The sequence below is a fragment of the Pseudopipra pipra genome, chromosome 4, assembly GCF_036250125.1.
Source record: "Pseudopipra pipra isolate bDixPip1 chromosome 4, bDixPip1.hap1, whole genome shotgun sequence".
NCBI classification, from domain to species: domain Eukaryota; kingdom Metazoa; phylum Chordata; class Aves; order Passeriformes; family Pipridae; genus Pseudopipra; species Pseudopipra pipra.
In genome coordinates this window covers 74,730,326-74,753,592 of record NC_087552.1, presented here as the reverse complement: position 1 = coordinate 74,753,592, position 23,267 = coordinate 74,730,326, and the positions used below count along the sequence as shown (strand labels likewise).

General features: G+C 53.8%; 3 protein-coding genes across 4 annotated transcripts in view; all 3 read left to right on the top strand.

The window, feature by feature from the left end:
• CCT7 (chaperonin containing TCP1 subunit 7) overlaps positions 1-23,267 on the top strand; it is a 61,113-nt gene that overhangs the window by 12,240 nt on the left and 25,606 nt on the right. The window lies entirely within an intron of this gene.
• Positions 2,994-5,728, top strand: LOC135413898 (homeobox protein not2-like). Its single transcript, XM_064654015.1, is given in 4 exon segments — positions 2,994-3,201; positions 4,919-5,103; positions 5,619-5,702; positions 5,705-5,728. Coding segments are annotated over 4 exon segments (501 nt in total).
• On the top strand, positions 16,166-20,350 carry LOC135413782 (homeobox protein not2-like). Its single transcript, XM_064653924.1, has 4 exons — positions 16,166-16,475; positions 18,238-18,243; positions 19,178-19,386; positions 20,149-20,350. The coding sequence occupies exons 1-4, from the start codon at positions 16,166-16,168 to the stop codon at positions 20,305-20,307; spliced, it is 684 nt and encodes a 227-aa protein (XP_064509994.1). The 3' UTR covers positions 20,308-20,350.

Below are 23,267 nucleotides of genomic sequence, written 5' to 3'. Positions count from 1 at the left end.
ACCAGGGAGGGGCTCTGGGATCATCCCAGAGACTGTCCAGGGACAGCAGGATGATCCTGGAGGCCCCAGACAGACAATCCACACCCTGCCCAGACAGCTCTGCCGAGGGTTAATGAGCAGCTTTGTCATTAATTAGCTCAGGAGCCCGAGCCTTGAGGCCAGTTTGCCTCAAAATCAGGCAGGAGCCATCCCTGGATTCACATCCCACTTCTGGATCCGGAGCTGGTGGAAGGAGATGCCCAATTTGTGGGCAGTGACACACACCCTCCCCAATTCCAACCCTCCCTCCCATGCTCCTTGTTTCCACAGCATCCCCTCCCCAAATTACCAACACCTCCCTTCCACCTCTCCAGGACAGGATTTTCCCACCTGAAAATGAAGCAAAGGGTTCCAAAGAACTACTGGGTACCAGTATTCCCATTTTGGCCCAAATCACCTGGATCCCAATCCCATGGATCCCAAAGAACCACTGGGTACCAACCAGTATCCTCATTTTAGCTCCATATCACCTGGATCCCATCCCCATGGATCCCAAAGGACTGCTGGATACCATTATCCCTATTTCAGCCCTATATCACCTGGATCCCAACCCTGTGGATCTCAAAGAACCACTGGGTACCAGTATCCCCATTTTGGCTCCATATCACCTGGATCCCAACCCCATGGATCCCAAAGAACCACTGGGTACCAGTATCCTCATTTTGGCCCAAATCACCTGGATCCCAACCCCACGGATCCCAAAGAACCACTGGGTACCAGTAGTTCCATTTTGGCTTCAGATCACCTCAATCCCATTCCCATGAATCCCAAAGGACTGCTGGATACTATTATCCCTATTTCAGCCCTATATGGATCCCATCCCCATGGATTCCAAAGAACCACTGGGTACCAGTATCACCATTTTGGGGACATATCACCTGGATATATCACCCAGTATCCTCATTTGGCCCTATATCACCTGGATACCAGTCCCATGGATCCCAAAGAACCACTGGGTACCAGTGTCCCTATTTTGGCCCTATATCACCTGGATACCAACCAGTATCCCCATTTTGACCCTACATCACCTGGATCCCAACCCCATGGATCCCAAAGCACTGCTGGGTACCAGTATTCCCATTTTGGGAACACATCACCTGGGTACATCACCCAGCATCCCCATTTTGACCCTGCATCACCTGGATCCCAACCCCATGGATCCCAAGGAACCTCTGGATACCAATATCACCCTTTTAGCTCCACATCACCTGGATCCCAAACAACCACTGGGTACCAGTGTCCCCATTTTGGCCCAAATCACCTGGATCCCAACCCCATGGATCCCAAGGAAACACTGGGTACCATTATCCCTATTTTGGCTCCAGATCACCTGGAATCCCAACCCTTTGCCTCCCACCCGGCACAGGGATGTTGGACACCCCCATTCCTGGGCCCACCCAGCTGGGTGAAGGTGCCAGGGGGGTGTTTGCTGAGCTCCAGCAAACACAGGGAGAGGAAAAAAGGGGAATAAAGAAAGGGAAAGCACCTCTTATCCAAACACAGCTGAGCCCACCAAGGGCCTCCTGCCTTTTTATCTTTCCAAGACCGTAATTAAGACTCAATAACCCCAAATCTGCCTCCCTTTCATCTCTGCCCCCCCCTCCCCAGGGCCTTTATTTGCCTCAGTTTGGGGGTGATGTCCCTGTGATGCTCCAGGGAATGTGGCATCGTCCCCGGCACCGGTGCCCACTGCGGGATTTTATGGAATTTTTGGTGCACAGACACCCCCAGGAAGCCTCCACCTGCAGATTCCAGGCTGGGATGTGCCCCAGAGCACGGAAATCGGGGTCCCCCATCCCCACCTCCATCCCTGAGGTGGCTGGGAAGCTGCAGAGCCGGGGATGCTCCTCGCGGGGGCAAAACAGCTCCGTAATGACTTTCCCAGCTCCTCGGGGTTATTCCCGGCTCGGGAGGCTGCACGTACCGGGATTATCCATCGGGAAAGCCCAACGAGGGGGCTGCTGCGGTGCAGATGTGGCCCCGGCCCCCCGACTCCCCCATTTCCTCCCCAATAAACCCCCCGAGCCCCCGGGGGAGTCTTTGACCGGGGCTCTCCCCCCCCACGGCGCCGGCCGAGGTGTGACTTTTCCCAGCTCATTAGGAAAAGCTGCGGGATTTTTAAGGATCTCAAACCCTAATGACCATCTGAATCCCATCAGCCGAGCGAGGAGAGCTGGGGGGGGGGGGGGGGGGGGGGTGCAGGGAGACCCCCCCCTGCCTCTGGCATTGCCTCCTGGAGCTTCCCTGCTCCTGTCCCTGTCCCTTCTCCCTGGCCTGGGGTGTTGTTGACACCCCAAAAAGCAGCTCTGCCGGGAGGGGTCCGGGATGGGAAGGTAAGTTCAGGGTACCAAGAGGATACCAAGGGGGACCCCGAGTCCCCCACTGGGAATTTGGTGGCCTCGGGGTGACACTGGCTGCCCTGGGGTGTCCCCTGGGTGTTGGATGCTCCTGCCTGAGTAATTCGGGGCCAAAGCCCCCCTGGGGGAGGATAAATGGGGGGCTCTGCCCCCGGGGCAGGGGGACATGGAGGGGACATCCCCACCGAGGGCAGGGGGACGTGGGAGAACATCCCAAACGGGGGCAGGGGGAAATGGAGAGGAGGACACGGAGAGGAGGACACATCCCTTTGGAGGGCAGGGGGACATGGAGGGGGGACATCCCAGTTGAGGGCAGGGGGACATCCCCATCGAGAGCAAGGGGACACAGGGGAGGGGACATTGCCATCAGGAGCTGGGGGACGTGGCAGGGGACATCCCCATCGAGAGCAGGGGGACATGGGGGGGACACATCCCCACCGAGGGCAGAGAACACGGCACGGGGACATCCCCATGGAGGGCAGAGGGACAGGGAGGGAACACGGAGGAGTCTCGGGCCCCTCCCCGTCCCCCCCGCCCCTGCGGTGCCCCCGGGCCCCATAAAGGCGGGCGGGCAGCGCTTCCCCGGGTGGCCCCGCGATGCCGACCCCGACCCCCAGCCCGGCGTCCCCCGGCCGCTCCTTCACCATCGCCGCGCTCCTGGGACCCTCGGGACCCTCGCCTCGCCCTGGGCCCCCCCCGCCGCCGCTCTGGGGGTCCCCCCCGGCTCCCGCTCCGCTCCCGCCGCCGCTCTGCACCGACTGCTGCGGGGGAACCCCCGCATGGGCCGCCAGCCTCGGGGCTACAGGTACCGACAGCCCCCCAAACCCCGCACAGGGACCCCCCTCTGCTCCCGGGGGGGGACATCGCCAATAGGGACCTCCTTCCTGCTCCCCAAAGGGGATCCCTTCTCCCACGGAGAACCAGATCCACCTCTCCTGGGGGACACCCCTAGATAGGGACCTCCTTCCTGCTTCCAAAGCAGGGACCCCCTCTCCCAGAGGGACCCACATCCACCTCTCCTGAGGGACACCCCTAAATGGGAACCTCCTTCCTGCTCCCCAAAGGGAGACCCCTTCTTCCAAAGGGATCCACATCCACCTCTCCCAGGGGACATCCCTAATGGGAACTTCCTTCCTGCTCCCCAAGGGGGGATCCCTTCTCCCATGGAGAACCAGATTCACCTCTCTGGGGAAAATCCCTAATGGGAACTTCCTTCTTACTCCCCAAAGGGGGACCCCCTTCTCCCACGGAGACATCCTCAAATGGGGACCTCCTTCCTGCTCCCCAGAAGGGGATCCCTTCTCCCAGGGGAACCCACAACCACCTCTCCTGGGGGACACCCCTAAATGGGGACCTCCTTCCTACTCTCCAAAGGGGGACCTCTTCTCCCAGGGGTACACCCCAAATTGGGACCTCCTTCCTGGTTCCCAAAGGGAGACTCCTTCTCCCATGGGGACCCACACCCACCTCTCCCAAGGGACACCCCTAATGGGAACTTCCTGCTCCCCAAAGGGGGACTCCTTCTCCCAGAGGGACATCCCAAATTTGGGACCTCTTTCCTGCTCTCCATAGAGGGATCCCTTCTCCCGAAGGACCCACATCCACCTCTCCTGAGGGACACCCCTACATGGGGACCTCCTTCCTGCTTCCCAAGCAGGGATCCCTTCTCCCAGGGGACCCACATCCACCTCCCCCATGGGACACCCACAATGGGGACCTCCATCCTGCTCCCCTAGGGGGGATCCCCTCTCTCAGGGGACCCAAATCCACCTTTCCCGAGGGGCACCCCTAAATGGGGACCTCTTTCCTGCTCCCCAAAAGGGGATTTCTTCTCCCAGAGGGACACCCCTAAATGAAGATCTCCTTCCTGCTTCCCAGGCAGGGACCCCCTCTCCCAGAGGGACCCACATCCACCGCCCCCACAGGATACTCCAAATGGGGATTTCCTTTCACCTCTCCAAAGGGAAGATGCCCTGAAATGGGAACTCTTCCAGGAGAATTCCATGCCCAATTCTCTTGGGACACCCTGAAAGGGGACATCTCCAAGTGTGGGAGCTCCTTCCACCTCCTCATGGGGACTGCCTCCAGAGGGAATATATCCAGGAAGGACCCGTATCCACCTCTCCAAGGAGATCCTCAGCAAATGGAGGATCTTCCACCTCTTCATGGGGACTCCCTCCAAAGGAATTCTCTCCAACAGGGACCTGTATCCATCTTTCTAGGGAGATCTGCATCAAATGGGGGACCCTCTCCCACCTCTTCACAGGGACTTTGTCCAAAGGGATTCTCTCCAATAGGGACCTGTATCCACCTTTCTAGAAAGATCCTCATCAAATGGGGGACCCTCTCCCACCTCTTCACATAGGGAACCTCCTCCAAAAATAACCTCTTTAAAGGGGACACCTCCAAGTGGGAAGATCCCTTCTGCCTCTCCAGGAAATGACCTCCCAAGGAGGGACTCCACTGGGACCTCTCCAAGGGCTCCTCTGCATCCTGACCCTCCCTCTCTCTGTCATCTCCAGGCTTCCTGATCTCCAGGTGCTGCTTCCCCATCTTCAAAGCCAAGCCTGGCAAAGCCAAGAGGGTCAGGACCATCTTCACCAGTGACCAGCTGGCCCGGCTGGAGAAGGAATTCTCACGGCAGCAGTACCTGGTGGGCACGGAGAGGGGCCTGCTCGCCTCCTCCCTGCACCTCACCGAGGAGCAGGTAACCCCCCCCACCCCCCAGCTCCACCTGGGAGGCTCCCAAACCTCTGTGCCAACGGGTGGGACCTGGGATGTGTCCCTCAGACTGCAGCAGGAGCCTTGTGGGGTGGTGGTTGCAGAGAGTTTGGATTAAAAATGCGGAGGATGCCAGGTGGGGAAACTGAGGCACAAAGGGTTGTCTAAGAGCCAGGAACTTGTGTCCTTCTTAAGGTTGGACCTTCTCCACCAGTGGCAGGTCCAGCTCCTGGGGTGCAGGGGGCAGTTCTCCATCTTGCCTGAGCCTGGGGGTTCAGCAGATCATGACTCTGTGGTTCGTGGAGAAACCAAGTTTGAAAGCCCTTCCTAAAGTGGGAGGGAATTGGTGGAATCACCATCCCTGGAAGTGTTAAAAAACCACGTGGATGTGGCACTTGGGGACATGGTTTAGTGGTGCTGGGTTAGTGGTTGGACTCGGTGGTCTTTGAGGACTTTTGGTCTTTTCCAAACTTAATGATTCCATGATTCTGTGATTCCAAGGTGAAAGTCTGGTTCCAAAACCGCAGGATCAAGTGGAGGAAACAAAGCCTGGAGCAGCAACAAGCCAAGCTGGCCAAAATGGGTTTGGCCACCCCACAGGGGAGCCCTGACTCTCAGAGCCACCATGGCGAGGAGGACAAGGACTTCCCAGTGGAGTCAGAGGATGGACAGGAGGACACGGGGACAGGACCTGCACAGACTGGGACAAAGAGCTGCTGAGTGGCCCCACGGGGCCCTTTCTCCATGTGTATTATATGACTGTACCATAGCTGGCCACATCTAATATATACAGGATATATACAGGGCACTCCTTGGGCTGGGGGGGGGGGTGAAAATAAATTATTTATGCAATTTTTGGGCTCATCTTTGCAGAAGGAGGAGGAAAGGGAGGAGGGAGAACAAGCATGCCCACAGTGGCAGTGAGTGTTCGATGAGGGCGTCTTTATGGGAGAAAGATTTGGGGGAGTGGGGGTCACCTGCACACCCCCACCCACAGATTATCCCAAAGGTGTTGGGAGCTGGGATATCTCGGAGATCAGGACCTTCACAGAGCACCCAGGTCCTTGCAGAGGACGTTCCTCTCATGGTCCATCCATCTCCCTGCCAGTGGCATCTTCACCATAACCAGCTCTGCCCACAGCTCACATGGCCCACCCAGCACTGGCATCCCTCTCTCCAGGGATTTTGGAGCCAGGACAACGGGGAAAACACACCTGGAGAGCAGAGCTGGTGGCAGCTTTGCGAGTTGGGCACCAAGGGGTGACATCTCAGCTGGGCAAGGATTAGCCAGGGTTCGATTTTAATTGCTTGGCCCTGATTAGGCAGGGGTAGAGGTTCTGGGATGGACACTGGGCTGGGGATGAGCCAAAAGTGGGATCTGCGGGAAGCTGGGGAGCTGCTTGAAGGATGAAAAGCAGGTGAGCACCAAGGGCCTGGGATCTGCTGGATGAAAGCAGCAATGGAGGCAGCAGTGGGGACTTCTGGGTGCTCATCTGGGCAGCACCAGCTCCTGGAAGCAGATTTGCTCCATGTCTGTGCCAGGTTTGGAGCTGGAGCAAGAAGGGATCCAGGTGGAGGGTTTATTTGGGCAGGTGTGAAACCCAGAGCAAGAAGAGGGGGGATGTTGCAAGGAAAGGAAGGAAAATTAGGGAAGGGGACGATGCAAAGAGAAGGGATCAGTGCGAGGAGAAGGGAGATGTGCAAGGAAAGGGGGGACAGTGCAAGGAGAAGGAGATGATGCCAGGAGAGAGGGCAGTGCCAGGAGAGGGAGAGGGTTCAAAGAGAAGGGGAGAATTTAAGAAGAGACAGTGCAAGGAGAAAAGGGATGTGCAAGGAAAGGGGATGAGGCAGAGAGGGGGGACAGCACAAGGAGAAGGAGATGATGCCAGGAGAGGGGGCAATGTTGGGAGAAGGGGATAATGCATGGAGAGAGGGAATGATGCCAGGAGAAGGGGATGTGGCAAAGAGAAGGGGACAATATAAGATGGGACAGGACAAGGAAAGGGGACAGTGTAAGAAGAGGGGGAGGATGCAAGAAGAGGACGGTGCAAGGAAAAGGGGGATGTGCAAGCAAAGGGGATAAAGCAGAGAGGGAGGACAGTGCAAAGGGAAGAAGATGATGCCAGGAGAGGGAGCAATGTCTGGAGAAGGGATAATGCATGGAGAGGGGGAATGATGCCAGGAGATGGGATCAGTACAAGATGGGACAGTGCAAGGAAAGGGGACAGTGCAAGAGGAGGGGGAGGATGCAAGAAGGGGACAGCGCAAGAAGAAGGGGCTGGTGGCAGGAGGGCGATAAAATAAAAAGAGGAGGATGCAAGAAGAGGACAGTGCAAGGACAAGGGGCTGGTGAGAGCGGGGTGTTCCAAGGAAAAGGGGAAGATGCAAGAAGGGGACAGTGCAAGGAGAAAGGGACAGTGCGAGGAGAAGGGGCTGGTGCCAGGAGAAGGGGCCGATGTGACGGAAGCTGCCCTTTGTCCCGGCCGTTTCAGAGCCGGGATTAGCCGGCACATCTCAAAGAGCCCAAACTGTGCTAATGTCTTCACATGTCTGCCGGGAGCCCGCGCTGCGCCGGCGGGTTTAACCCGCTAATCTCCCGTGCCGGTGGGTTTATTGCAATCAGCTCCGAGACAACGGGGCTTACGGGGGTGTTTTAATATCGCCCGGCCGGGGGCCGAGCTGATTGCGGGAGTTAAGTTGTTCTCAGGACACCTTTAATCCCCTGGGAGCTGGCAGCGCTCAGCCTCCGGCAGGATTGGGCTCCTCCTGGGCAGCCACGGGGGATCCATTCCCGCTCCAGGGGATGCTCCCGCAGCCCAGACCCCTCCGCGGGGAGTGTCCGACCAGGGGCAATGGTTTAATTAAAACTGCCGGGCTTGATTGAGTTTTTTTTTAAAATTTACTTTTATATGAGATGGATTAAAGCACGTCCCTCTGGCACCTTGGGGTTTGACCAGGAGGTTTTTCTCGTGGGGGGTGATAATCCTTGATGGGGTGGTCGGTCCTTGGGGGCTCAGGATGGCTGTGTTCCCTCGGGACAGCTGGGTGCCAGGGAAGGCCATCCCTTGTCCTCCTCTCACTCAGGGATTAGCCTGTTTGCAGGTTCCTCTGGGTGGGGAAGGGACTTTGTGGGACGAAGCAGGGATTACTGGAAGAGCCAAACCCCCAGAGCTGACCCTGGTCATGGGGATGGAGTTCATGGTTTGCAGAAAAGCTGGATTCATCCCGGTCATTTTATGCCCTGCCAAGCCCCTGCCAGCCTGGACATTCTGGAAATGGGGTAGAAATGCAGTTTCCTTCCCACTCCCTCCCCAGTTTGGGGAAGAGGAGGTCTTGCAGCTCAGCCCAGCTCCTGGCAAATCAGCTGGGGCACATGGATTGGGATCAAACCCAGCACCGTGGAAAATATGGGAGAGAGATGTTTGGAAAGTTTTTGGGCTGGATCAACCCACCTGGGACAGAGCCTTGGCTCTTCTCATCCCCCAGGAAAGTCTGTGTGTAAAAGAATAAGAATAAAGGAGAAGAATAAAGGATAAGAGCTGTGTGTCTTTACCCAGCCCCCTCCTCCCATCCCAAAGACCCTGCTAGTCCCTTCCTAATCCATGACTTTCTGCAAGACACTGGTTTTTCACCTGTCTGCACAACCCGGGATGGCTTTCAGTGACAGATAATTAAAAGGAAGTGAGAATTAAGCAGCTTTATTAAGAGGATAAAGGTTATCTGCCAAAGATGCAGCGCTGAGCCCTTCCCGGCAAATCTCCTCCCTGCTCCATAGATAAGTAGGAGTCTCCTAGGACAGGTAGGATGTGGGATGGGTGTGTGGGTGTTTTCCCAGAGGAATAGCCTGCAATGGGGATAAAATGGGTGGGTGGAGGGTTGGGGATGAATGCAGGGAGCTGGTGAAGAGGTGCAAATGGGTGTCTGGCTAAATGGGATGGGATACGGATGGAGAGACAGGAGAAGGGATAACCAGGTGAAGGTGTAGCCTGAAGGCCCTTCGGGTCTTCCTCCCTGCTCTCCTTCCTGCCAGGGTTATTCCTGCTGAGCACATGGCGAGGGATTAGTTTGCGGGGTGGGGCATTTGGATGGAGGACCCCTCCAGCCCCTCAATGGCCCTGATCCAGCCGCTTTCCCAGGCACCTTCCCGGAGCTGGGAGCCCCATCCCCTCGGCTGACTGCCCTGTTTTGAGGGGGGTTGCTAAATGGGATTACCATGTGGAAGGGCCGGGATGTCGGGAAGGACAACGCGCCGCTGGCAGAGGTTCAAGGCAAAGCCGGGACACGGGATGCCGGGGGTCGTTCCCGTGCATGTTTCCAGGCTCCATCCCCTCGTGTAATCTTGTTAAATGGTCAGGGAGCATTTCCCCTGCTTCTCCCTCCCCTTTAATTCCCGATTGAAACATCAAATAAGTTTCCCGAGGCTGCTTTGACTGGTTTCGGTGGAAATTAAATAATAATAATAATAAAAAAGACATCACTGGCAATGGGAGGAAATGCCACCACATCCCATATTTTGCAGGCTTTCTGGGATGAATTTGCCCCAGGTTGCCTCGGACACAGAGCAAAGGCATCAAATTTTTACATTAAACTCTCTTCTGGATCCATGAAAATAAGGATGGAATGGGGTGACCTGCCTGGAAATGCAGCAGGAAAACCGAGAGACTAAGGACACCCCTCTTATGGGGTGAGCATTGCAGTGGCCAAAACTCTGGGTTTAAAAATCATGGATCTAAACCGGTTTCGGCGAAATGAGCTGTTACAAAAAAGCTTGGGGGGGGGAGGGGGGGAAGATGAAAATTGCATCATCTCCCTCTTTGCAAATAGTCTGTGGCACAAAATCCTTTGTCCCCGTGTCGTGCCAGTATGGACCGGCTGGGATTTCACTGGAGGTGCCGCTCTGGCATCACTCTCTGAGCGGTGTGATTTTATTTTGGGAGTTGATTAAATCGTTAACTCGAGCAATACAGGGCTGCTGATGGGAGGTGTGGGATTGGCAGTCGGATAAAGCGCTTCCCGGCTCTACCACAACCTCCTCCCGGGATTTATTTAGGCCGCGACCCTCCCGTGCCTCAGTTTCCCCGGCCGCAAGAGCTGGGTGAGTAAATCCTTGGACGCACGTGGTGCTGAGCAGGTCTGATCCCGCTCCCACCCGGCACCCCCGCGGAGATTCGAGCCGGATCCAACCCCTTGGATCTGCCCCATCCTTCCCCCACTCCATCTCTATTGATTTAATAAGATGGAGGGGAATTAACGGGGCCGGAGCATTGGGATAATGAAAGATGAACAAAGGGGCAGCGCTAGCAAAGATGCTGCCAGCTTTTAATGATGAGGCCGGGCAGATCCCCCGCCAGTTGTCCCTTTGGAGTGGCGATTAAGAACATACTGTTATTGTTGAGGCCGAGAGATAAATCCCTGCACCGTTTCTGATGTGATCAGCCGGGGCTTCTCCCTGCAATTTGTGATCCTATTGTGGACGGTGTTTGCCCTGGGCAAGGAGAGTCTGGGAACCACTTATGAACCATCCTTTGGTCATTAGTCTCCTCATTAGGGGAGAACAATGTGGGAGAAAAAAGATAATTGAAGGGAGCAGCGAGCTGATGGTGCACTCAAGCCCTGCCCAGCGCCGCCTCAATGCTTAGTTTGTTTATAATTCCCAATTAATTTTTTTTTTTTTTTAAATGTGTGGATTTGGGATGCTCTTAATACCTGGAATTGCACCTTCTGTTAGCAGGGTCTTCGGGTCTGTCCATGAAGGGAAAGCCACGGAGCATCCTCTGAGAACTTGGGTTTTGGTTGATTTTGTGGGGGTCACCCAGACTTTGCTGCCAGCTCGGTGTAGGCCCACGGAATCATGGAATTAGAGGGTTGGGGGGGACTTTGGAAGGTCCTTTAGTCCAATCACACCGTGGGCTCCACTCATGGGCTCAACCCACGGTGTATTTGGACCCCGGGTAGGCGGATGAGCCCCCAGGAGCCGGGAAGGGTGAGGGATGCAGCAGGTCCCGCTCCCTCATTCACATCTGGCTGAGACACGAGGCCAGATGTGACACCGGGGAGGGGGACACCGAGGAACGACCCCGCTTGGATCAGGGATATCTCCCCATCGAGAGGCTGGGGCACAATCCAGGTCCTGCTGAGCCTCATTCCAGCGTGGCCTTCATTGGGATCGTGCCTGGACATGCCAAGCCTGGGTGATAAATCAGCCCGGGCCGCTCGAAGGACTCCGTGCCCTTGGGGGGAGGAGGAGGAGGAGGAAAAGCCTTCTCAGGATGCTCGATATTATCAAGTGCTAATGAGACCTGGATGGGGCTGAGGTGCTTTGCAGGCCATTATCCCAAATTAACCTGACAATGAGGCCCGGGAGCGGTGTCTGAAGGGCGGCCGGGGTGTGTATTGACTGTCTGGAACCGGGAGAGAGGAGGAGGAGGAGGACGTGCCCTGCCTCCCCCCTGGAGCATAAACCAAGAATCTTGTGTTTTCCAGGGGTAGTTTTCCATTGCATTAACACGGAAATATGGAATGGGTTGGGTTGGAAGGGACCTTAATGGTTATCCAGTTCCACCCCCTGCCATGGCCAGGGACACCTTCTGCCATCCCAGGTTGCTCCAAGCCCTGTCCAGCCTGGCCTTGGACATGTTGAATCAGCTCCTGGAAAGGTCTGACAAGCAGGAGACAAAATGAGGTGACAGGGATGGAGAGAATGGGGACGGTCTCCTCTGCAGGCCAGCGTTTGGGATAACATCCTTCTAGGAAATTCCTATGTTTCCAAGTTGTCCTGTTCATCCCAGGCTCCTGCTGACACTGGGCTCTCGCAGGGGGGACGTTTGAGGGTGGCCTTGCTCTTGTCACCTGCAGCCAGGGCTCCCCTTGCTCTACAACACCCTCAGAGTGCAGGGTGGTGCCACCCCTCCTGTCCTCATCCCAGTTTGGGGCTGTCGGTGGGACCCTGCGAGGTGCCAAGGATCCAGAAGGCAACTTGGATCCCCCAGTAGACAGGACAGACAGGGTTTTCCAAGAAAAATGGACACCAGTACCTTGCTCTGGAGCTCCCAGAAGCCCCTTGAGACCTGGCTGAAGGTGGGATAGCCAAGGCAGGGTGGCACCTTGGCACCTACTTCCAGGTGTTCCCAGTGCAAAGGAAACCCACAGTAATCACCAGTAGCCAAAAAAATTTCTCTTTTCAAGGATTATGAACATACACCCATCATCCTGCTTGGACAAACCCCACGCTCCTCTTTTCACTGGTGAATCCCCATTCCCCTCTCCATGGAGGATTCGGTGGGATCCACCTTGGAAAGGGGCAAATCAGCAGCTCCTAATTGCCTATTACTGATTTATGGATTATTATCTACTATTACTATGGGTTATTATCTATTATCACTGTGGATTATTATTTATTATTGCTATGGATTATCACAGCAGAAACGGCTGCAAAAATACGACACGAGGCTAAAAGCTAAATTTAGCGTTCAGAATCCCATTTTTAAGCGAATTTTTATTGTTTTAAGAATAAAAGACACGAGCTCATGATTTCAACCTCCTCGGGTTGGCGGTGCTGGGCTTGTTATCCTAATGACCGCCAGCACACGCCTTGTCTAATCACCTCCAGGAGCCCCTGGATCCATCTTCTCCCGGATAGGATGCTCCCGGATCCAGGAGGACTCACCCCGCGGGATTAGAGATGCACCAAATCCCCGTCACGTTTTCGCGTGTGCTCGCTGCGGGTTTTTGGGGGGGGGAAGTTTCCGCCCCCGCTGGGCCGGTTTTGCGGCTGGAAGAAGGGCTGGAAATGGAGCCGGGCTCTCCCCAGCGCCGGGGGAGGCGAGGTGCGAAATTTCTCATGGGCGAACAAGGGAGAGCCGCGGGGTGCCCAGAGAAGGGGGGACAGAAAAGATGAAGGGGGCAGCGACGACGACGAGGAGGAGGAGGAGGGAAAGAAGCAGCCAGGGAGGAACAAAAATCCCTAAAGCACCAACCTGGCTTGAAGAGCGGCGCGTTTTCTATGGGGGGATTGTAAAATGCGCTCTCTCTTTCCCCTTGGCAGGGGGGAAAAGGGCCCCCCCTCTATCTGATAGTCATTAGCATCAATTAGCCCCGTTTGAAGTGGGCAACATCTTTGTCTCTTCGCGAAAAAAAGAAATAAAAAAACCTTTCAGGGAGCCCATAATAACATCTGGAGCGAGGGGAGGCTGAACTCAAGTTCCCCACTTTCATCTCTTGTCGAGGGACTTGGAATGTTAATGCAGCCTCATTCTTTAATGGAGTTATCAGGAAATGCTTTTCACCTCCTTCCCTTTGCTCAGGGGGGATGTTTACAAAGGGCTGGGGGCTTTTTTGGGGGGCTTTTTGGGTTGTTGTTTTGTTGTTGGGATTTTTTTTTTTTTTTTTACCCCTTCCCCAAGAAACTCCCCCCCTGCCCACCACCTTCCCCTTTTATTTTCTATGCGCTCGAAAACCAAAACTGGAATAAAATAAAATTAAGATAATGTAGTGAATTTTTAAAATAAAATAAAATGGAATAATTAAAATAAAATAACCACCGCTTAAAAAAAAAAAAAAAAAAAAGGATCAGATCCCATCCTTTCATCTCTTTCATCTCTCCACCTTGGAGGGGCTGGAGCTGCTGTGGGTGGTGGTGGGGGGTGTCTGCTACTGGGTGCTACATTTCCCAAGTCATTACCAGCGAGTGAAAATTTCCAGCTTTCCAACCAAAATGCATTAGCTGAGCACACAGTACTAATGGGAAACAGGACGCGTCATTAGGCAGCGGATTTGGCCGAGCGGGAGGAGAAGGCGAAAGGGAAAAGTCAGCCCGTGGCTCTGCTCCTTGTCCATCCCGGCGGCTCCCCGTCCATCCATCCTGGATCATCACCCCGCAGCTCTCCCACGCCAACAGCCTGAACGTGGAGCTGCTCCTTTAATAACTGGAGCGGCTCCGACATCACTTCTCCTGGGAGTCACAGTCGCTGCTTATCATAATTTATTTAACAACCTTTTAATAAAACAACCCAAACCCCTCGTCTAATGACACCCATATTCAATCCCACACTCCCCCAGTGCCAGGAAAGCCGGGAGCTGGGAATTTCCACGGATTTTTTTTTTTTTTCTCTTCGGTGGCTCTTTTTTTTTTTGAGGGGGGGGGAGAGGCTTCGGCACTTGCCCAGCTTTGAACGTGTGATTCCAATTAAGGCCGCGGTTCCACGGCGGCGGGATCGGGGCTGCCTGTTTGGATAAGGAGCAATAAAGCAGCAGCTGTATTTATCCACTTATTTGGAAGCTCCTGTGGAAGACAGGATGCTAAAAGGCAGGGGAAAAAAAAAAAAGAAAGTGTTTTAAAGGCAAACTTGAGGGACTCTTTTGTCTCCTGAGGGCATCCTCTTCCCTGAGGATCCTGTAGCCATCACCAGGGTGCTTCCTCACAACTGGGGTAATCCTGCCCGTGCATTCCCATCTTTTCCATCTGCTTTGAAATGCTCAAAAATATAGAGATTTTTATAACAATTTCTATGGATCGGGGAGGGGAAAGAAATTTAAATGGCCCGAATCCCTCTTAAAGGTAGGATTTATGGGATATGGACTGTGAGCCTGTGCATGCAGAGATGGTTGATGCCGGGTTATTAAACCACGGGGGATTTTTGCTCCGTGTTTATCAACCTGGAGGCTCCAGGATTTCTCCGTGTTTGCACACGGAGTGAATTTTCAGCGTGAACTTGGTGAGATCTGAGCGGGAATCACACCTGGGAGAGGTGTCTGTGCCATCCACAGCTCCCTGTTGGACCACATGGATGCACTGGGGGGTGTCAAGCAGGGATGGCACCGAAATCAATTCAATTTTCACAGCACAGTCACCTCGTGTCCTGTGAGAGCTCCTGAGGTGCTTGTCCCGTATCCCAGATATCCCCACACACTCCAGAATTCCTGGACAGGTACACACTGACACATTCCTCTCAGAACAGTGGCAGGATGGGCTGGCACAGCCGGTCCTGGGGTCTCTGCCCTGAGGAGTGTGGTCAGGGGATGGGGTGGGTGCTCCTGTGAGGCCTGGGGGCATCAGGGGAAATTTGGGAATGGAGGGTGGAGCGGGAACTGTAGGGGCCCATGTGAGTGTCCGTGGGGAAGGTGAGAGTCCCAGCAAGGTTTTGAGGTGGAAGGTTTGGGGCCACGAGGAAGGGAGGGGGTGGTGGAAGGAGCAAGTGTCCAGGTGGATGTCTGCCTGGAGCAGGATTGGTCCATGGAGTAGGAGAAGGTGTCCATGAGGAAGGAGCAGGTGTCAGTGTGGGGGTCCATGAGGAAGGACCTGTTATCCACATGGGTGTCCACGGGGAAGGAGTGAGTGTCAGTGTGGGGGTCCATGAGGAAGGACCTGTTATCCACGTGGGTGTCCATGGGGAAGGAGAACAGGTGCTCGTGGGGGAAGACACAGGTGTCCAGGTGGGTGACAGCAGAGGTGACAGCAGGGAAAGAGGGATTTCCATGGAAATCAGTGTGGAAGGAGGGGCTGGCAGGGAAGCAGAAGGGTGTCTGTGGAGGTGTTGGCATGGAATCTGGGGTGTCCACGGGGCTGCCAGTGGGGAAGGAGGGGTGTCCCTGGTGGAACTTGGTGGAAGGGGGGGTGTTGGTGGGGAAGGAGAGGTGTCCATGAGGGTGTTGGTAGGGAAGAAGGGATGTCTGTTGGGATGCCAGTGGGGAAGGAGGGGTGTCCATGGAGGAACTTGAATGTAGGGGTGTTGACGGGTTAGAAAAGGTGTCTGTGGAGAAGAAGGGGTGCCCTTGTGGAGGTCGACAGGGAAGCAGGAGTGACTGTGTGGAAGCTGGGGTGTCCTTGGGGATATCGATGGGGAAGCAGGGATGTCGGTAGGGAAGCAGAGGTGTCCCTGTGGGTGTCAATAGGGAAGCAGAGGTGTCAGTGGAGGTGCCACCGGAGGCCAGGGGGGTGTGGGCATCGCCCTCCGCCCCCCGCCGCCACTTTGCATAGGAGGGCGGCTCGTCCCGGCCCCCCCGCCCTCCATAAAAGCCGGCGGGGCGGGGGCGGCCGCACCAGCTCGGCCATGCTGCAGAGCCCGCCGCGCCCCCGGCCCGGCCCGCCGCCCTCCAAGACCCCCTTCCACATCGAAGCGCTCCTCGCCCGGGACCCGCCGCGCCGCGGCCCCGCCGCCTCCATCACCTCCTGCCCGTCCATCACCTCCAGCCCGTCCATCACCTCCAGCCCGTCCATCCCCTCCGGCCCGTCCATCCCGCCGCCCCCGCGCTGGCCCGCGGCGGGACCCGCTCCGGGAGCGGGAGCAGGAGCCGGTCCGGGAGCTTGGCTGGGGCCGCTGCCTGGCGGGTGGGGCTGGGGCTGGGGCTGGGGAGGTGCAGGTGAGCGAGGGGGCCCGGCCGGGGCGGCGGGTGCGTGTTGGGGATGCGGAGCGGGGATGCTGCGGGTGGAACTGGGATGCGGGGACACCTTCCCGCCGGACTCTCGGCTGGCACTGGGAAATAGCGCGGTTTGGGTCACCCCAAATCGCTTTATTTCCCTCACCGCGGTTGTATTTTAATTCCCTGCAGCCTCTGGACCAGCCCCGAGGTGAAGCGTTGGGCTGGGGCTGTGGGACGTGGAGGAGGGAGAGGGAAAACTTTCCTTAGAGTTATTTTCCCCCGCTGTAAGCGATGGATATAGCGAGAGCAAAAATGAACTTTTTAATCTGTTGGGGATTCTTTTTTTTTATGCTGCAGGGCAATTTCTAACACACTTGATTTCTCTTGATAAAGAGCCTGTGGTTAACTCCTAAAAGACGCTACAGGATTTTACTAATCCATCAACCAGCTCCGAGTCGGAAACTCGTGCAGAATATCCAAATGCACTGTTTACATTTGAAATGGAGACATAAACTTGGCAGAATTTGAATAATAAATATAAAGTGGCAGAGCTAAAAAGAGTATTGCAGCACCTCGTCTAGTGGAAGGAGTCCCTGCCCATGGCAGGGGCTGGGAAGTGGATGATCCTTAAGGTCCCTTCCAACCCAAACCAGTCTGTGGTTCTGTGATATTTCGATTTATCCCCAAGATTAAATGTTTGGGCGCAGTGAGACCCCGGTGACACCATTTACATCCCTCAGGCTTGGATGGTTTCAGGTTGGGAACAGTCCCCCCCATGGCCACGTGTGTCCTCACCTGTGTTTTACAAGTGGCTTTTATTTATCTTTTCACACTGGCTTTTATTTCTCTTTTCATATATCAGAAGGGCACTTCCTGCCTTTGCCCTCATCACACCTCCAAAAAACTGCTGTAATTTCCCAAAGCCTCACCCCTCAAACTCATTTCTGCACCTCTGCTGCTGCGTGGGTCCTTCTCCTCCCAAAATCTGCCCTCATCCCTCCCTTATTTTGCTTTCCCTTCAATTTTTCACTCACAGAAGTGAAAATGTAGAGTGTCTGGGAGCACCTGGCCCTAAAAGCTCATATTTTACTGCAAAAGCATCTGAGGATAAAGGCATTATTGTTCTGTGGGTAAAATTTACGCAGTGGTGATGGGTGATACTGACTGACCCATCAAGCTCTATTTTCAGGGTACTTTAAGCAAACTGACTAATTTATTTTAACAAAATACCTCTATTCAGAATATTTTTCATGAAATTAAGTAATTTTTTTTTAACATTCAGAGCGTAATCTTGTTGTCCAGGCAAAACCTGCAGCCAGGCCTGTATTTTTTGTGTACAAGGAAATCCTGATTTTGGTCCTGATTCTAAAATATTTAGACACCAAAAAAATTTTTAATCTTTTTTTCTTTTTTTTTTTTTACCTATTTAACATAACTATTTAATATACTATTTCTTTCACGAGGCAGCATCTGCACAATGGCATTAATCTCTGTATTATATCAAACACACGGGTATGAAAACACAGTTAAACAATCGGCAAAGCTATTTCCACACAGCATTTCAAGTTGGAAATTACACTTGCTATTATCCCAGTATGAAAATAGAGGGGAAGAAAGAAAAAAAAAGTGACGGGTGAAATGATTTTAATGATGAAAATAGTTTTAAGTGCAATTACAGCTGTTAAGCTGTCAGGTCTCCATCCCACAAATCCTTAAACACACGCAGAACTTACACCTAATTAATGGAAATAAGTAGGTCAAGGTGCTGGTTTGTGCCTGGAGAATGTGACAACATCAGTCATTAAAGGAGAGATAAGTAGCAGGGTGTGAATTGGGATCATTATGTGTGCAGCATTTCCATAAAAGGTGAAGAAACTTGGCTTGCCACAATATTTGGAACAGCAGTGATGGGGAGCATTAATGGCCTGATCCTGCCAATGGCTTTCCACTTGGAAATTCCCCTTTGGTTGTTACTCGTGGGTTATTTTAAAGTTAATCCAGTGGAATCACCTGGGCAGGCAGGTCATGGCATCACAGAATGGCTGGGGTTGGAAGGGATTTTAAAGGATCAACCCCTCTGCAGTGAGCAGGGACCTCAACTGGATCGGGATGAGGGAATTAGAAAGGAGAGAAGGCACCGCTCTCAGTCAGGTGCCAGCTGGTCCCCTGGTGGTGTATTGTATGTTAATTTATGGTAATTATAATTATCCTGAGGCCAGTGCTAGACAGGAGACAAGAGACCAGATCCACTAATTCCTCTGCACACTGGGAACTTTTCTGGGACCAGGGAAGCAGGATATGGTCCTGGGCACTGATTCCCTGTGCCAAGGGAAGGGTAAAATCAGGGCCCAGTCTGGAGTAAAATCCCCCAAACTTTAGACATTCGTGACTTGGGCCTTCTTGAGGCAGAGATGGGATTTTTGTGTTCTGCAGCTCTTGATGGATTTTATTATCCTGTTACAAAAATCTTGCTCCCCTCACTGAGAGTTGATTTCCTTGGGTCTGGCTGCATGTCCAGGTGGTACTTGAGAGTAAAATCACAGGTCCCCAAAAGATCATCTACTCCAACCTTTCCTGGGAAAGAGAGCCTAGATGAGATTATCTGGGTCGGGACAGGGCAGGGACACCCCTACTTTTTTTGATGCTACTTTCCCCTGGCTTTTGTGACAAAAACCCCTTCAATTTTCGCTGCTTTCTCACAGGTCTGGAGTTGTCTCACTGTGTTGGGACCAACTCTCTGGGTCCTGTTGGGCCTTGGAGGTCGGGGGGGCCCTGCAAGATGAAGAGGGTCCGCACTGTCTTCAAACCAGAGCAGCTGGAGCGGCTGGAGCAGGAATTCCTCAAGCAGCAGTACATGGTGGGCACGGAGCGAGTGGACCTGGCTGCGACTCTGCACCTCACGGAGACTCAGGTAAGGAATGGGTGGCACCAATCCTGGGTCTGCTCTGGGCTGATTTTCCCGCAGGGAAGTGCAGCGGGAGGAGGACACGATGCAAAGTGACCCGTGGGACTCCCTGCTGCAAGATGGCATGGAAGGGATGTGCCTGGAGAGATGGGTTTGGATGGTTCATGGATGAGATTTCTTAAGCATTCAGGAGCACAAACCTGCTATGCTTTAGAGTTGGAGCTGGGTTGGACTCATGGATCTGTGTTGTTTAGGTCCTTTGGGGACAGTTTGTGCTTTGAGTGTCCTTTTATTTATTATTGTTATTTTCCTGCTCTTTCCGGTAAGTTCCTGCCCTTCCCAAAGCAAGCTGCTTGTTTACTGTGGAAAGGAGGCAGGTGATCTTCCATGGTGGGGTCTAAATTCAGCTGGGGAAAAAGGAGAGCAAAGCCAGGGTGATTCTGGGGGCACAGGGGGTGTTTTGGGGTCTCATCATGCCCTCTGGCAGCTGCAGTCCTGGGAATGGGTCCAGTGGCTCCTTAGGGAGCTGCTTCCTTCACTCTCCTGGCCAGAGGTTCCTCAGTGCAGCTGCATCCCCATCTCTCCTGATCCTATTCCCAGCACTGCTCTGCCCTCCACAGCGTCACCTCCTCCTGCTCTCATTCACCATTCCCTGAGCACGTCCCCATTTTTAAGGAACTCTTTTTGGGGACATCTTCCTTGGAAGCACGTGGCATTGGAAACGTGCTCCCGGAGACCTCGGATTAAGCTGTTCCATGTCCCTGGCAGGTGAAAGTCTGGTTCCAGAACCGGAGGATCAAGTGGAGGAAGCAGAGCATGGAGCAGAAGGCGGCAAAGCTGTCCCAGTTTGGGGTGATCCAGCCTGCGACCGCCGACTCCACGGACATCAAGGACCACAAGGAGGACACGGCGGATGTGGAGCTTTGAGCAGCTGAGACTGAGCTGCCACTGCTGGTTTTTGATGCCTGGGGACGTGTCTGTGCTGCCTTGGTCCAAGAGAGACATTACCCTCTCGATCCGAGAGCTGGAGCTACAGGACTAAAATGCAGCTGGTGGGGAGGAACCCATCCCAAATTTATTTGGCTGCTCTTTGGTAGCCATGTGCTGTAATTCCTGGGGCTTCTTCACCAGGCTGGTTGTGCTTGATGGCAGGTGATCTCCTGTTTGCTCTTGGAGCACCAGGGCACAGTTTCAAGCAGAGAGTGATAATCAGAGGGTGTCTCTGATGGTTGGGTGGCAATCAGTGTCTCTGATGCTGGGGGTGACAATTCTCCCTGATGGCTTTTCCTGGTTAACTTGACTCCCCTGTTTGATGCTTAGATCATAACCAAAAACACCCCAAAATTGGAAAGCCCTCTGCTTCCACCCACAACGCTCCTGCTATAAGATGATCAGGGTCTTTCCAGGGTCTTTCTACCCCTGGAACAGAAGTGCCTCCTCTTGGCAGTGCCTCGGTGTATTTGTGCCTTTTTTTTTGGCTTCCCAAACCCAGAAGGAGAACCCAGTGGTCTCCCCATCTCCTGGCATTGCCTTCCTTGGCCAAGGTGTCCGTGTGCTGCAGGGAATGAGGCACTGGAGCCCTGGCCAAGGTGTGGGGACGGGGGGCTGCTGTAAAAAGCAGCTTTCCAACACCTCTGGTGCCTCAGACGACCCCCTGCCCCTTGTCCAGATGTGCTGGTTCTGCCCAGACGGCAACTGCTCTGTTCTCTCCTCATTATCCACCCAGGTGCCATGGGAAACAGCACCTGGAGCGTTTGGGGAGCACATCTGTAAGGGCCCGATGTAGTTAACAGCTGGATTTCTGGTGGCTGGGAGGGCTTGGAGGGGTCAGGACTAATGTCTGCCCAGGGTACCAACCACGTCCAGTCAGCTCAGGATAATTTATTCCTTCTCTTTCTGTCCCAGAACACTGTATATCACTTTACTCTTCTATTGTTATTTATAAAAGCTGGGTTTTTTTCTTTCCTTAATAAGTGCCATTTATTTATTTGCTTTGTTTCTTAATAAAAATCGAGTGTGTTTTAAAAAGAGAGGTGGAAAGGGTGTCGAAAAACACATTTCCAACTACTCACTTTAATTTTCAGTTGAAATTATTACCAAAAAAGTTAAACCCAATGTTATTTTCATCCTTCTCAAAAATGTTTGAGGATTTTTTTTCCTTAATAAAATGTTCTGAACAAAATATATGGTAAAGAATTTTTCCTTTAATTGGTTGATGACCCCATATTATGGGTGAAAGTAATTAACATAAGTTATTATCTCTGGGCTGGTTCCTGCAGAGATAAAACTACATTTGCAGTAGGAAATGTGGTGAGCATGGGGTGCTCAGGTTGGAGCTGTGGCTCCTGCAGAACAAGGACCTGTGTCTGCAGCGGATGTGGCCAAACCTGTGCTGAGGGGCTGGAGCATGTTCAGAGAAGGGCAATGGAGCTGGAAAAAGGGTCTGGAGAACAAGGAGTAGCTGAGGGAGCTGGGGGGGCTCAGCCTGGAGAAAAGGAGGCTCAGGAGGGACCTTTTCACTCTACAATTCCCTGACAGGAGGATGGAGCCAGGTTGGGGTCGGGCTCTGCTCCCAGGGAACAAGAGACAGGACAAGTAATCACAGAATTATTTAAGTTGGAAAAGACCTCCAAGATCATCAAGTCCAACCTGTGACCGATCCTTGTCAACTAGACCAGAGCACTGAGTGCCACATCCAGTCATTCCTTGAACACTTCCAGGATGGTGACTCCAGCACATTCCTGGGCAGGCCCTTCCAATGCTTGACAATTCATGAATAAATCACTGAGGAAACAGTCTCAAGTTGTGCTAGGAAAGGTTTAGATTGGATATTAAGGAAAATTCCTTCATGGAAAGGGGTTGTCTGGCTTTGTTGTTGTCTGGCTCCACCACCCAGGGAGGTGGTGGAGTCCCCATCCCTGGAGGGATTTAAAAGCCGTGTGGATGTGGCACTTGGGGACATGGGTTAGTGGTAGCCTTGGCAGTCCTGGGGGAACAGCTGGACTCGATGATCTTAGAAGGCTTTTCCCACATAAATATTCTCTATGAAAATATAATTATAGCAGGAATCACGGCAGCATTGATCCACCTGCGGTTCGGTCCTTGTAGCCCCCTGCCATGGGCACTGTGAGATGGAGTCGTGGCTGGCACAGCCCACCGCTGGCTTCACCGGGACCGGATCCCGCATTACAGCCAGGAAAGGCGTCCCTGGCAACCTGTTTGTCACTGTTTGTCCCTTGTCACCTGGCTGGGTGACTGGAGAGGTGTCACCGGGACAATGGGACGATGCCCAGCCCAGCTGCTGCCACGCTGGGCATGGAGGTGGCAGCTCCAGCCTTGCCACCCGCTGTCGTGTCCCCGCCACGAGCCGACAGTGACATCTAGTGACACCAAAACACTCCAAAAAGCCCCGAGTATGGAATCATCCCGAATTCCCAACCCGGTTCCCGCCACCTGGTCCTTGAGGAGCGGGGCAAAGCCTGAGGGATGTGAATCAGTAAATACAACCAAACCCGCGTTTTGGTGGATTTTAGGCTTTGCAGACCACCAAGCAGGAGGCAGCAGGAGGAGAATGGCCACTTTAGCGTGTTTTGAAGGTTGTTTTTTTTTTTTGGGGGGGGGGGGGGGGAAATCGTGCCAATTTTGGGTGTGCAGGGCAGTGGGTGATTCCTCCTCTCCCTATGAGGGGGCATCCCCTCCTGTGAGGGGGGACCTTGTGTTCCTGCCTGATAGGGCTGTGATGGCTATTCCCCTGCCATTAAAGAATAATAATAATTAATAGAGGCTGCATTAAAGGTTTTTTTGGGAAAGTCTAGTCAGTTTTGGGTGCGCAGGGCAGCGGGAGATTCCTTCTCGCCCTGTGAGGGGGCACCTCCTCCTGTGAGGGG